Source organism: Scardinius erythrophthalmus, assembly GCF_964197995.2.
Source record: "Scardinius erythrophthalmus genome assembly, chromosome: 19".
Classification (NCBI taxonomy): Eukaryota; Metazoa; Chordata; class Actinopteri; order Cypriniformes; family Leuciscidae; genus Scardinius; species Scardinius erythrophthalmus.
Window position 1 is genome coordinate 9,000,727 of NC_138239.1, and position 14,696 is coordinate 9,015,422.

A 14,696-nucleotide genomic window follows, 5' to 3' on the forward strand; every position below is an offset into this window, starting at 1 on the left:
TGAACGAGCTGGCCAACTACGTCAGGCCGCGGTCAGGATGAGCAGTGCCACCTGCCGTGGAGTTGCCCGAGCGTTAGACAGTGATGGGCAAATGACAGATTGGAGTGTTCTTGGAATGTTAGCTAAGCCACTGGCTAGCAGCCATTGCTTTTGTGGGAAATGAAATCAGCACTATTTGATCACGTCATATGAAGTCCAGAGGGACTTTGAAGTCCTGAGACTCACTACTGATGAGGCTAAAACCATCGTAGGAATCACAGCAGGAGAGAGAGGAAAAACGAAACAGGAAGTTGTGCTTCATTTTTGTGAGGTGACGGAAAATTCATAACAGCACTAGAGAAACTCAGTCCATTGCACTGGAAGGAAAAATAACCTATGTGGATTTTTCCTCAATTGTACACAATGCAAACATCTTCTAGATTAAAGGGTTTACTATCATTCGTTCCATATGATTCTCCTACATAATTATAACTGAATAAATCTTCTCTATGACTATAAAAAGCTTTCAATTTTCAGCTTGAACCTTAACATTGAACATCATCACTTGGTGAAAGATTTATAAAGGCTGGAAGTGAAACTTCAAAATAGCTCTTTACTGCCACCTATCACAAAGTTTGGCAACTGCAAGTAAGACAGCTAACAACAACAGTTCCATAATGACAGAAAACAGGGGGGGACAAACCAGAAGAGTGAAGTGATTATTGCAACATTATGACAGTTTAAGATTTAGAGGCTGACCAAAAATTTTAGTGGACATGTTATTTGGGTATGATGCGGCCTTTTTCACAGACTGGAAAAAAATTACACCAATCAAAGTGAGGATATAATCACAGATTAGATCAATCTGAAACAACACTTGCAGCACTGGTTTTTATTTATTTATTTTTATGATTCGGCCTTAAACAGCTTCTCTGGCCAAATCGCCTATTGGATTAAGATCCTGTCAATCATTCAGAACTAATTTATGAAACCAGTCAGCATCAAATTTGTGCAATAATCCCCTCCTTATTTCCTGCCATTGCCCACCCAGTGCCACTTGGTAACATGAGAAAACAGGAATTCAAGACGTAAAACTAGGGCACTTTTCCATGACCCAACATCATTTTTTATATCTTTATTCCATTGTATAATTGCCCTTATTTCAAACATAATAACGGAAACCGCTTCATTTCTCCCTCCCATCCCTTCTTATTGCCTCTTGATTGTGACATCTGTGTCTTTCCTGATTTTATTGGATGAAGCGCTCCTTTTGAAAGGATAATAAATGTGTAAACAAATTCAAACAAGCCTTTCTCCTAAGTTTTGGTTCTCATTATCAAATTGTCCGGCTTCCTTTGCCAACGTCCCCCTTCTAGGCAATGTCATCCTTTTACAACTCAAGATCAGCCATAATCAAAAGTGTCTATAAATTTGAGCTTCTCTAATTAAAGTCTCCTTCGCCAAGCACACAAGCGGCGACCGGGCAGGGATCTCGCCCGAAAAGACTCAAATTGGCTCCCAAGCACAACAAATCACATTATGATTTGAGCTCTTGCCCGCAATGCCCGCACAGCGCTCATCTTGAGTCGGTTAACACAGCTGAAGAGTGAAGAGGCCATCTCCCTGCTGAAGACCTGTGCTCTGACTCTCTAGAAACAAAGAACAACATTAATGCTCACACACACATATATCTAAACTCATAGATGTCCACAGGATTTCATATTTATATCAACCCCCCCCACACGATTTGGACACTTATACGCCGCACTTAAAATGTAATGTCATTGCATTACATTAAAAATATTAAGCAAGTGGCATCTGCATCAAATTACATCAGACTTTTAATCAGAAGTAACTTCCCTTTACTTAGTAATTTCTGCATTTACTTTGAACACTCTAAGATTTTTGTTTTTGTTTTTGAAAAGTGTCTTATGCTGACTATGATTGCATTTCTTTTATCAAAAATACAGTTAACATAAATACAGAAAAAAATTACAATGTAAAATAACTATTTTTAATAATTTATAATAATTTATAAAACATGTATCTAAAGCTGAATTTTCAGCATCATTACTCCAGTCTTCAGTGTCACATGATTTTTTTCAGGATTCTATGACAAAGAATGTTTAAACTGCCCCTATTACGCTATTTTCTAAAGTTTCCTAATGTTGTTTTGGAGTATTCTACAACAGGTTTACATGCATCAAAGGTCAAAAAACTGTTTTATTTCCTCATAATATACATTTGCACATCACCACATTTTCAATCATTCTCAAACGACTAGTCAGATGAATCAATCCCTCTAAATCCCGCCTTTCCACAAGCTACTCTGTTCTGGTTGGCCAGACAGCTCAGTCTGTTGTGATTGGTTTACCGCCTACAGCGCGCGCAATGAAAACAAAAACGGCCATTGCCATAACAATTTAATGTCTGCAATTTATTTACAGAGAATTAATATATTGCGGTGAACACGTGTAAACTGTATCAATAACAGTGCATGTATGCAATGTTGTATATATTAGCCGAGCTCTAGCATGAATGACTGATGTAACATAAACATTGGTAAAACAGATCTTGCTCAATGCGTAATCTTTCCTCAAAGTAGTGAGAACGACAGACAATCTGCATTAATAGACACAGTTATAGGTAATAGTGGCCCACAACTGATTAGCAAAAGAATTTCAGTAAAACAGTAATAATGTGAGTTAGCCAGTTTGCAGGAGACCTACACAATATAAAACTCAAAACGAAGTATTTTGAGCTCCATCTTTCAAGAGCAAGCAGTTTGCGAATCCTGCATTGACCTCAGAGATTTGAGAAGCAGTCGTCAGTAAAATAAAGGGAACACAGCAAAAGTTTAGGATTATACTGCTGTGATATCGTGGTAAAGATTAACTTTAACCACTGATTCTTCACATGCTCGTCCTTGGGCTTCACATTGTAGAGCACAGCGTCTTCTGGACATAATGCTATCCAGTATCCACAGGAATCAGCTGCCGGTTTGAGGTTCAAGTTTTCCCTGGTGTCGGCGCGCACAATAAGTGGGCGGGCAATATGCTAATGTTTCGTCTTGACATCACAACAAAACGGCTTATGTCTCATTTGAAAAATGATTCATTTAATTGACTCAGAGTCGACTCTTACTTTTGAAAGACAATAACTTATATTGACTGTCATTTTTGATCAATTTAATGCTTCCAGAAATGAATAAAACTATTAGCCTAACCCCAAACAAATACATTATAATAGCATCTGAAAAATAAATTATATTTGTAATGTAAATAATTCATTGACATTAATATTTAGCCACTGTACACAAGTGCAAAGAACCTAAAAAGTCATAAACACCAACAATCAAGAAAACTGTTCTTAAATCTTTTTTGGCTGTTGTTGTTTTTGACAGTACCTATGTTTTTAAATACAAGTCGTACATTTCTACTAGGTTTGTAATTCTCTACAATTTAGCTTCTCAAATTAGATTCAGTTAAGATGTATACATTACTCTTTGACTTTGTTTCATCCATGACATTTGTACTTGACCAAAAATTCTGACATGTTTGGTTCTCCTTCAAATGACAAACTAGGCCGACAACAGAACTGTAACTCTGGGCAGAGATTCACCCGACGTTTCCAGACAATATAAAGCTGAAACGGGACAATGATTTGTCTCTCAAACAGAGCAAAACACAAGTTTTCCACCACAGTTAAGTCATTGCAAATTACAGCATGGTGAATTGAGAAACAATTACAAATTTAAAGTGAATTTGAGGAGAGCTCCTTAGAAGATTATTTTTAGCCTTTATGGGAATACGTTCATACAAAACTTTACGATCAATGCAATGTTGTGATCACTCCATCAAAAGCTCTTCTCCAGCCAAAAGACATATCAGCATTCTGTGCTAATTACAAGGTCGAACAACAGCCAACTGGACAGCGGTCCAAGAAAAAGTGAATATACACGCAAATGCATGCACACACTGTGTATCATCTACCGTGCAGTTTCATTTTCCTACAGGGTCATTCAAACTATGGCCCTTGACTACTTAGACTAAGTGCTCAATTAAGCATAGCTTGTTAGCCAGTTTCCTTTCCAACTATGTTATTGCTGCCATGTGCTGTATTACGGTACTGTATGTAATACAGTGTGTTCGGCCAGTATGACTGCATGTTCTAATATATTCATTCCTTTGGAAATCTCTGACATCTCAGACTCTTTTTTTCCTCCCTTGACTCATATTTTATGTTTTCATGTTATGTCAGACCACCTGTTTTTTGGTTATTTGAGGGACTGTGTAAAAGGTTCAAAAAATCAACATGATAATGTTTTAGCAACCCATTTTACTTACGCAATATGACATTTTCAAGTGACAGCAAATTTGATGGAAAAATGTTGTGCATTATACATTGGAAATAGACTACATTGAGAAAAGTGGGCGTTACTGTACGTAGCCTACCAAAATTAATTGAATACAAGTTTACATTGGATTGTGGAAAATCATTCCCCTCCTCAAACACTGTTGATGAATTTTTTTGACCATAGACATTAAGGGTGAAGGTCAAGCTCACCCTTGAGAGCATCTTGATGTATCCCAAAGGAAACACTTCTTTTTAGTTGTTATCATTATTTGCAATTATTGCTGTAAACTTTATTATATTCACAGGCATCCAATTACTTCATTAACTAAGGTCAAGATTTTAGAAAGGCTGCATTATCTACAACATTAATCTTAAACACTGCCTTAATAGCTTTATTCGCTACGGATTCATAATAGTTCAGAGTCAGAAGTAGTTACCATTTAATAAAAGAATGCGAAAGAAAACATTTTTCTTTACCAGGAATAAGTAAACAGACTTTAAAGGCAGCGTTTACCCACTCACGTTAGATAAGCCAAGATTTCTTCATAGAAAACTCATTTCAGAACATTTAAAGGCATTTCAAATGCCAATGGCACATACGTCATTCAAACACTAAGACTAGGCCTATGTTTTATCAAAAATGAATGTGGTTACCATTAACAACACTGATTAGATCACCATCGTTATCGGGTGATAGAACGTATTGTATGTATTGTAGCCAGCCAGCTCCTTTCAGTCTTTTCAGTTCGCTCCAAAGGCCTCATCTGAACAATTTCCCCCGGAAAATGAGCACGAGCGCTAGCCCAGACACAGCCTCCCATGTCGAACAATCATAATCACGCTACTCTACCATAACACCGCAATTATCCTCATTGCTTACAGCAACACAAAATGCATGATGGATGAGCGTATGTGTGTGTGCGTCTACAGTAGAAAAGTCTCCCACGCACGTCCCCATCTGTCGCGGATCCTCTGCTCAGTTCAGCGTGCGACCTCCATAAATCATACCATTAAGATAACGTCGGTGGCCCCTGGCTGGCTCGTACATTACCCCGGCAGACTAAACTCCATCCGTTCAAGACCCGGCTCTCTGATAAACAGCTGACACAACAGCGACAACCCACATACGGCTCATGCAAACAGTAGTTCGACAGTAGTTCTTGCAGGCGTATTGGTCAGACTTAGAGGGAGTGATGTTTTATCACCAGTAGAAAGTAATCCATGGTGTAAACAAACAAACGCACATTTGTGGTGTTCGCTCTTTTAAGGGTTCCTCCAATCTACTTCAGGTACATGTGGGAGGTATATGATCTGTTTGGAGAGTCTAAGCTCCTTGCTGCATATGTTACCATTATACTTCATGCCTGGTTGCAGTCAACTGATTTCTTGTGACATTATGATCCTGCACATTTCCTCTAGAGGTAATTAGTCGTAGCAGTCAATAAATCTCCTCTGTTTGTTTTTGTAATGTTTATTATGGTTTAATTGCGTTTTTGCCCCATTTCAAAAACGGTTTTACACATCGAGGAGCGAACTACAAATGCAATCAAACTTTCTGCATAATTACAAAAATATCATTAGAACTCTGATTATATATCTTGTTCACAGATTTCACTGTGTCCAGTGACAAAAAGACAAAAGTCTTAAAGCGACACAGAACTGGGTGTAAGGCGGCGATTTGGAGACTAGAAGAACCCTCCAAAATCAACATTCAAACATGAGCTCATCTAAACATCTGTCCACAACATGTCCAATCATTGCCCTGCTGAGGCATGTACAATTGTTTCTGGAAATAAATATTAGGCCTAATTCAGCTCTGATTGTAGCGGCCAGTCGTGGGCCGGAGAGGAAACGGTCGTTTGCGGCAGACATCTAATGTGAATATTTCTCCCAGGGTTCTCCTTTTAATTACCTGTATTTATTTGATCTTGTTTTACTCCTTTCTTCTTCTCGATTGAGGCTACATGGATTTATTCGTCTGATGCTCCTAGACTTTATTTCACACTTATGCACCAGTTAAAACAGTAGAGGTCTGAGTGTGTTTTAAGTGAGGGTCTGCTGTGGACTGAGTTCAATTATACTTAGGCTGTCTGTCTTTTCCCGTCACACTCCATTTGCAGTCGGCGGATACGTTTACACAGAAACTAATCATAACTAAAACATTTTTGTGTAAATCTTACCAAATTACTCTGCATAACAGGGGCAGGGAGAGGAAATCAATACCAAAAACACTTAAGGTAACATCTGACCATTCTTCCGGACCTTCTGGATAATACTAAGATAAATGATGAAAGGAAAATAAGTTCCCATTAAGAACACTTATGAAAGAGAATTTTTTATAGAATTGGGCAAATGCAAAGATCGCAATATCCGGCTAAACTAATTCAGGCCCATTTTTCACAATTAAAGCTGGATTGCACTGTGCACTGTGTATTGTCTTAGGAGTCAGCTAATAGTTCCATATAGATGGAATATTTCCTAAATAAAAGGCATGTCAGTAAATATTAGTGCACTTTTAAATACTGTCATATACTGCAAGAAACAAAACCTGATTTAGTACAACACAGATTTGATTAATTCATTTCTGATTCATTAAAGAGTCGGATATTCAAAATGTGTGTTTTTAAAGACTCAAATCTGAGTCAAATTGATGAAATTATAAATACATTTTCAAGTAATTCTGTCGCATAATGACCTTCTCTCACATGCTTTTGTGTATTTTTGTTTTTTAAATGTATCGATTTTACAACAGATGGACTGTCACCGAATGATAGTCACATTTGCTACATTTCCATAAGCCATGAAAAACAACCAAAAGTTGAAAAATGCTCTGAGACTACAATCAATGCCATGTACAATGCTTCCCCCTTGTGGTAGATTAAAAAACTTGACATCACATTATTAGATACAGCCTAACTCTCCCTAATTTCAGACTTTAACATATGCCCCAATTTCTCCATATATGCTTGGATGGAAAGGCTGTAAAATGAGTCCTTGTAGGATATATAAAACGCTCTGCAGTGACATTAACTCTTGTGTCCTTAAGGGGAAAAAAAGCAATTTTGGAGAGTCAGTCCAAGCCTGAGAGAAGCCAAGCACAGACCCAATCCAATCCCTGTGACCAGGTCACACACAAATTAACTTTTCTCGCTCCCAAGCCTCGTTAACAGGGAGCTGGAGGGAATATGACAAGTGCAGGAGGTGCGAGCTAATAACACTGGGTTATTCTACCACTGTGAAAGAAAGAAAGAAAGAAAGAAAGAAAGAAAGAAAGAAAGAAAGAAAGAAAGAAAGAAAGAAAGAAAGAAAGAAAGAAAGAAAGAAAGAAAGAAAGAAAGAAAGAAAGAAACCTTAATTTTTGCTGAATATGATGCAAAGTTCATTAAATGAAAAGGGCAAGTTGTTATTCATTAATTTTCTTAATGTTAAACCTGGTACCTTAAGTTCAAAATCATTCATTGTCACTGCTAAAATAGCCAGGTAGATCATCATACAAGCAATAAAAGCTCAAACTTTGCAGTCTGCTTGATACCAGAGAGTAAAGATGTTCCACAATTGAGATTCTTTTAGCCTCGTGACATCACGAATTTGGTGAACACAGACTTAATTTCTGTAATGGCACACAAAATAATTTGTTACAACACCGATTCTTTCTTATTTAAAGCTATAATGAGTAGATTTTCCTATTTCTCTGCCAATACATTTTGACCAGCTCAAAATGCATAATAAAGCATTTTAGTAGTTTGCTAATAAGTAGCCTAAGTTAGTTGGCATCATTGCTTTTTACAAATGTGCAGACTTCCGTCTTATCTGCTCGATGTATATTAGCTACATAAAACAATTAATAAAACAATTGGTGTTCTATTGTTGCGTTGTTGGCTGTTGAACTTTATAAAAAATATCTATATCTATATATATTCACAAACTAAAAGAAAATATCACTAATTCTTATAGAATATACAGATGGCATTTAAACCAAGTAAACATAATAAGAATGAGCTAAAGAAACATTTTACTTTTGCCAAGAACAAACTAAATAGGTTATTACTACACAAATAAATCCGTGAAGAGAACGATTCTTAAACTGAGGGAACGATTTGTAAACGGAACTAACTGAAGTGCGCGTGTATCCCGCGTACATCTCCACTCTCCAGACAGACATCCGGTTGAAGGATTCGTCCGTTGGTCAACTTTAAAATTACAAATCAAAACACATTTATTTAATGTAAACATATTTATACTACAAAATCCCTGACGAAAAGTCTTTCACACGCACCTCATGGCGGTTTGCAGTGTCTGCTAACTAGTGCTGAATGTGCACGAGCCGCGCGCGAGACTGAACGAGTTGGTAAACAAAGTTTCGGATTATGTGAAATAGAAAGTTGAAGGGCGTCTTACCTGCTGATCCACCCGCAATGATCTGATGAGACGCCTCTCTTAATAAACTTTGCTTTTTAGATGTCATTTTCTGATTCCGGGCCTATGTCGAGAAGGAAAAAATGTTATAGGAGCGTTGCCGCATTTTAAACCGATTCGTTATTTTATCATTAATCAGATTCTCAGTGAAATGTAATGCATAATTAAATTGAAAAGGCCTAGAGGAATTAGTTCGTACGTTAATGTGGTCATAAGCCGCATGATATAGTGCTGCGGACTACACGTGTGTGTTTAAACCTTACTTTAGTTTGGGATTTCAGGAAATATTGTGTATTGTAGTTCCTCGCGTTACGGAGATGCAGCGCTGTACTGACACGCGGCGTGTTGGCGCGCGCGAGCTGAAACGAGGGAGTCGGTGTGTGTGAGCGCGCTCTTGGGCAATGCAGTTTAATTTTAACTCGGAGACACATTCAGAGTTCACTGGGGCCACAGGCAGAGGGCGAATGCTAACGAATTGTGTAATAGAGTAGAAATAATAAGCTAATAAATACTGTACTATTGCCTATTTACAGTATTTCACATTCTGAATGTCACTGTATTATATTAAAAACTTAAGCAATTCCCATCTGCAAACAGTTTTGCTAAAGCTTTTTATCAGAAATAACGTTTTCAGGCATTTTCAGTAAATGTATGTAGGCTAGTTTCAAGGCGATTTTTATAGGCCTAGATGAGGACAGTTCCCTTCAAATTCACACAGGTGTCCTAGAAGAGTAATCAGAAATCAGTAATTTGTGTAGTTTTTTTTTTTGTGAAATGTTTGGCTTGTTTTTTAAACAAATGCTAACTAATATTTTATGTAATGCCATTCATCAATTTTAATTCATACATTGTGACTTAACGGCCCGGTTTCACAGACAAGGCTTAAATAAAGCCAGGATTAGGCCTTAGTTCAATTATGACATTTACGTAGCTTTTATTAACGTGCCTTAGAAGAAAAAAAAAACATTACTGGTGTGCATTTTGAGACAAAACAATGGCCATGACATATTTAAGACAGCCTATGTCAGTGCATCTTGCTTTTAGTTAAAACAGCTCAAACATGCATTTTAGTCTGGGACATTCAGATATGTCATTGTCACTGTATTTTGTTGAGTTTTACAACAGAACCCGGAGCTTAAAATAGTTTACTTGATGTCTCGTAAACTAAAAGCTGTCATTTAAAATGTGAAGTGAAACATAAAAATACATCCTTGAGAAAGTCTGGGGTTCCTCCAAACCATGTGAGCCACAGATTTTTTTTCCCCCTCCTGCAAAAGGCAACAATGAAAAGCATGCTTTCCCTAATTCAACGTTACAACTCGCTTAGAGAGAGTGTGGCTGAATAATGAGCATATTACCGTATTAGCTTAGAACATACACATTTTTTCCCCGTTTAATTTTCAAATGTGAATTTATAGCAGGCTATTGGCAGGGAAATGCCATTAGCACTTTGACCTGCCTGGAGTGTGAGAGCAGAGAAAACCCCACCCCGTCTATAAACCTACACGGTGGCCAGCAAATCTGTGAACTTTTGCAGTGTTTTCTGCAATATAAGAACAAGTAAATCTAAACAAACTGTTCTGTACATTTTTTTCTGAGGCTTTTTGTGATTGCTACGGACACAGAAAGCCTTTAGCCTAAACGAAAAGGTTTTCTTGATAAATATTTGAATGGAAACATGTTTTTCACATAAGTGAAAAAGAAGAACTTCACATAATAGTCATACTGTGCGTAAGGGTTATATAATTTAGTCCACAAATCAAGCTTTTCCTTGAAATGAAAAATCGAAAAAGAAACGGCAGCACAATTAACTTTTTATTTGCAACAAAATCTCTATGGCATATAAAGCTCTCACAGCATCACTTCTGAATGTCTGTCCTGCCACATTTTTGGCCTTGAATCTTAACAGTGACAAAAGTGACATTATTTCCAATCGGCTGCATGGAACACTAAAGTTTTCTAGAAAAGTCTGACTAAAGAAAATAAGTTGGTTAGACCAAAAAAGATTTTTTTAAATGACAAAATAAATATTCAAAATTCAGAGAAAGTGGTTTGATTCATAGAATAATTCAAGTCATATCATTATTACAGCTTTTTCCCTACAACTCATCCCTACACCCTCAAATCTTTCAGAATCTGCCATATTATGGGTAGTGTGTCTTTATCAATTATTCATTTCTGAAACACTTAATAATTCTTTGCATTTCTCTCTTTTACAATGTAGATAACACTTGTATTTGTGGTTAAGTTTTATGATTTATGGTGAAAAAAAGAAAATGAAAGAATTTTCTATGCTTGAAAGCATGCAATGTTTTTCACTGTGTCGTAACTATGCTACGATTTAATATTTTTTTTAAATCTAATTTCTAAAAACTGCATATGTCATAATGATATCATCAGTGCTGGGTAGTAACTAATTACATCATTTTTGGAATCTGATTATGTAATCCAGATTAAGTACTTGTGATTAGATTACATTTTAAAATACTCGAAATCACACTACAGCTACTTTTTATTGATTACATGCTTACATATTATTCACACAATGGCAGCAAATCATTAATAATTTATTGATTCTCCCTAATTATTCTTTTTCGACCAGCCACTAGTCAGGTGGCTATAATTCCATGGAAAATTGAGAGGCCACAAAGCACTTGACCTCTGGATTTATAGAAATCATTTCACTTTTAAGGAGCCTTTCTCAAAAGTTCAACATTGCAAATCGAATCAACTTCTGACAACACATTAATTATTATTTGAATTATCACTCCGTAAGTCATTTAACCATATTGCTATGTCTTTGAAAGGCATTTGTCTTTTTAACAAATTTTTATTATCAGAATTTTTATTTTAAAATTATTTATTTTAATTTTACATTTTATGATTTATTTAATTATTATCTTTTCAATTAACTCGCAAACCCCAGTTTGGGAAACCCTGACGTTATGTAATGTTTAATGCACTTCATGTTGTTGATAAAGAATGGAATATATTTTCTTTCTCTTTGTATTTTTATATCAATTTGGTACAATATTATCCTATTTAAATCAATGTGATAAACGAGTTGGGTCAAAAGTGATCAAAAAGTAGTCCGATTATATTACCCTAAATGTGTAATGTAATGGATTACGATACTAACTACAATTTTTGTAATGTAATTTGGAGTCAGAAATGAAATACAAATTGGTAAATAATCTACCCAGCACTGGATATCATTATATAATTATGACCATTCTCAAGCTACAAACTTCACGAAAATATATGAACCTGCACATATTAACGTAATGTTGTGAAATGTGTGGGGTGTGCATTGATTTTTTTCTCTATACAAAAGGCAAGGCTATGGCTAGTATAAGTAAATATGAAATATGTGTGTGCCTTTTTGCAACTACTGTATTACATAAAACGTGTCACTATGTTAAGATGAAAACAGATTGGCTCAGATGAAGCATTATGTTTGGTAGTACATGGCACGTAATATGAGAGCATAAACTAAAACTTTTAGCCCAAACTCTGTAACTTGCTGATGAGGTGATGATGATGTAATTTCCTGTTTGGATAAATGAGAAGAACTCATCAACCCTGTTACACTACCATTAGACACACTAACAGTACCACTCTTGAGTTTTGTACCACATAAGACTGTCCTTTCTATACTGGTTAGCTAACTGGTTTCCACATATGTGCTAATATAATAGAGATGATCTGTTTCTACGCATCCTGATGAAGTATTCACTGTATAAACTTGATGGTATAAACTGTATATGACTGATGGCACCATTAATTAATGTACCGTTAATCAGTGGAAATGTCCTGAACAAATATAAACAAAAATCTAACTAAACCATAGACAATTCAAACAAAGACATAGATGAAACAAAATCATGTTACGCACAAATGAAAAAGTCAAACCATGTCTTTAACTGGACGTCCAGTTTAAAAGCTCTAATTCCTTAAAAATGAGCGCCAATCTTTTTGCACTCAAGAATAAAATACTCTTGGATCTACTCCGACTCGGTGGGTGATCTTCTCAGGGTGGGTTACTACAAAAACCCACTTTGTGATGTGTTTATTTTTTGTATTTGGACTACGAACAGTGTGCAAGTAGTTGACCGTTTCGCACAATAAATAACTTTTTTCTTCCAGTTTATTGTTTGAACCTTCAAACACAAAAAGTTTGAACCGTATCCCAAATGTAATCATCTAAAGTTTCCCAAAATGTGTTTTTGTTTGTGTATGCAGACCATGCGATAGGTTGCGGATGTGTCCAGACACCTGGAGACTAAGGTTTTAAAGGAGAGTGGGGCCTTTGGTGGTGTATGTCATTGAGGGGAAGTGCCGACTGTCGATGTCCCAGAGCTTCCGGTCTCCTTGAGGCCCCAGCACTGAGCCTTGAGTCTGGTTACCGGCCCCTGGTAAGCTGGAGGTCCAGTAGTTAATATAACTAGCCATGAGGAGCGTCAGTTCCAGGATCTACAGCATTGAAAGAGAGAGAGAAACACAATGAACCAGCGGAATCAGAGGTGCAAACTCTTTAGTAGATGGATATTTCTATAATTAACTTGCTCTTACTGTATCTAGCCAAAAAAGACTTGAAGCACAGACATGCGAATACAGATCCTCACTCAGTGGAGCTCATTAGCACTTCCTGTATCATGTAACCCCTGTTTTTACCATCAGATGTAATTCAGATGGGGTGTATGAGTTTTTAAGATCTGTTTTTAAGATCTGATTTTACCCACACACACTTAAGATAAGATTTCTAAGATGGGTAATAAAACTTAATGCTAAAAACACCACATATATCAGAATTCTGTCTTTACTGGCAGCATTTGGAAATGCAGTTAAACTGTGTTTTCCCTTTTGTAACTTAGCATGTCTTACCTTTGGTTTAGCCAGTGCAAATAAAAGTTTATCCACAGTCTTCTTGCCCAAAGCCTGGTCTTTAATCTGGCTGATCACTAGCATGAAATCTTCCTTGCAGCCTCCGAAGGTGATCACTGACTGGTATGGATATGTGGCGAATGGGTGCTAAAAAATCAGAGCACACAAAATTGAGAAATTTTGTCTTATTGGACTCTACAAAAACAAACGTATACACTACCATTCAAAAGTGTGGGGTGTTTTTGAAAGAAATTAATACTTTTATTCAGAAAGAATGCATTAAACTGATCAAAAGTGATGGTAAATACTTTTATATCTATTTATACTGCAACACAGTTTCCACAAAATTATTGATCAGTACAACTGCTTTCAACATTGACGATAATAATAAGAAATGTTTTTTTAAGCACCAAATCAGCATATTAATATGATTTCTGAAGGATTATGTGACCCTGAAAATTTAGCTTTGTCATCACAGGAATATATTTTAAAATATATTTAAAATATAAAAAAACACCGTTTAAAAGTTTAAAAAAACAAAGTTTTTACTGTTACTGGCTTTCTGTTCCTGTTTGGATTTTTTTTTTTCAGTGAGCTGGTGAGAATAGTGAATGGATGAAGAGGTACACCAAAATAAAAGAAGACATAAAAATAGAAAATTACAGAGTCTGCCCTGACCCTGTTTATTCTTTCTCAAAACAGCTAGACTTCTCCAAGTGAGAATACAGCCAACTGGGCAAGATATCAGGACTACAGCTTTTGGAAACTTCCAGGTCAATAAACATTTCAAACCATCACACCTGCCAATGTGGCTCCCTCAGTGCCAGATCTTATACAGTTCTAGAAACACAAGAGCAGGATTGAGAAATGCACCGCGCCAAGAGAGGGCGCTAAAGGTCTGAAAAGAAGTGTACTTACAAAAGAGGCCCAGCAAGCTTGAGGACCAGAGGTGTAAAAGCAGAAATATGAAGCTCATATTTTTGTTATAGCTGATTAAATTGTTCTTTTGAGCTGGGACTATGTTTCTAGGTGAATGAACGTCTGGTTGTCAACCCATGGAC

General features: G+C 36.5%; 2 protein-coding genes across 4 annotated transcripts in view; both read right to left on the minus strand.

Annotated features, from left to right (window-relative positions):
- slc25a21 (solute carrier family 25 member 21) overlaps positions 1 to 9,232 on the minus strand; it is a 97,281-nt gene extending 88,049 nt beyond the window's left edge. Inside the window, exons 1-2 of one of the 2 annotated variants that reach the window (XM_081394469.1) lie at positions 9,015 to 9,232; positions 8,734 to 8,815 (exon numbers count right to left, since the gene is read on the minus strand). In XM_081394469.1, coding sequence (XP_081250595.1) covers positions 8,734 to 8,815; positions 9,015 to 9,182 — 250 coding nt within the window. In that variant the 5' untranslated portion in view covers positions 9,183 to 9,232. Of the gene's footprint in view, positions 1 to 8,733; positions 8,816 to 8,950 lie in introns of both variants that reach the window. The other variant, XM_081394470.1, reaches the window with a different exon arrangement.
- Positions 9,233 to 12,774: 3,542 nt separating this feature from the next.
- The window catches only part of plekhh1 (pleckstrin homology domain containing, family H (with MyTH4 domain) member 1), a 39,177-nt gene continuing 37,255 nt past the window's right edge, over positions 12,775 to 14,696 (minus strand). For both annotated transcript variants that reach the window (XM_081348072.1, XM_081348073.1), the window contains exons 29-30: positions 13,636 to 13,782; positions 12,775 to 13,224 (exon numbers count right to left, since the gene is read on the minus strand). In XM_081348072.1, the coding sequence (XP_081204198.1) occupies positions 13,042 to 13,224; positions 13,636 to 13,782 (330 nt within the window). In that variant the 3' untranslated portion in view covers positions 12,775 to 13,041. The remainder of the gene's footprint in view (positions 13,225 to 13,635; positions 13,783 to 14,696) is intronic.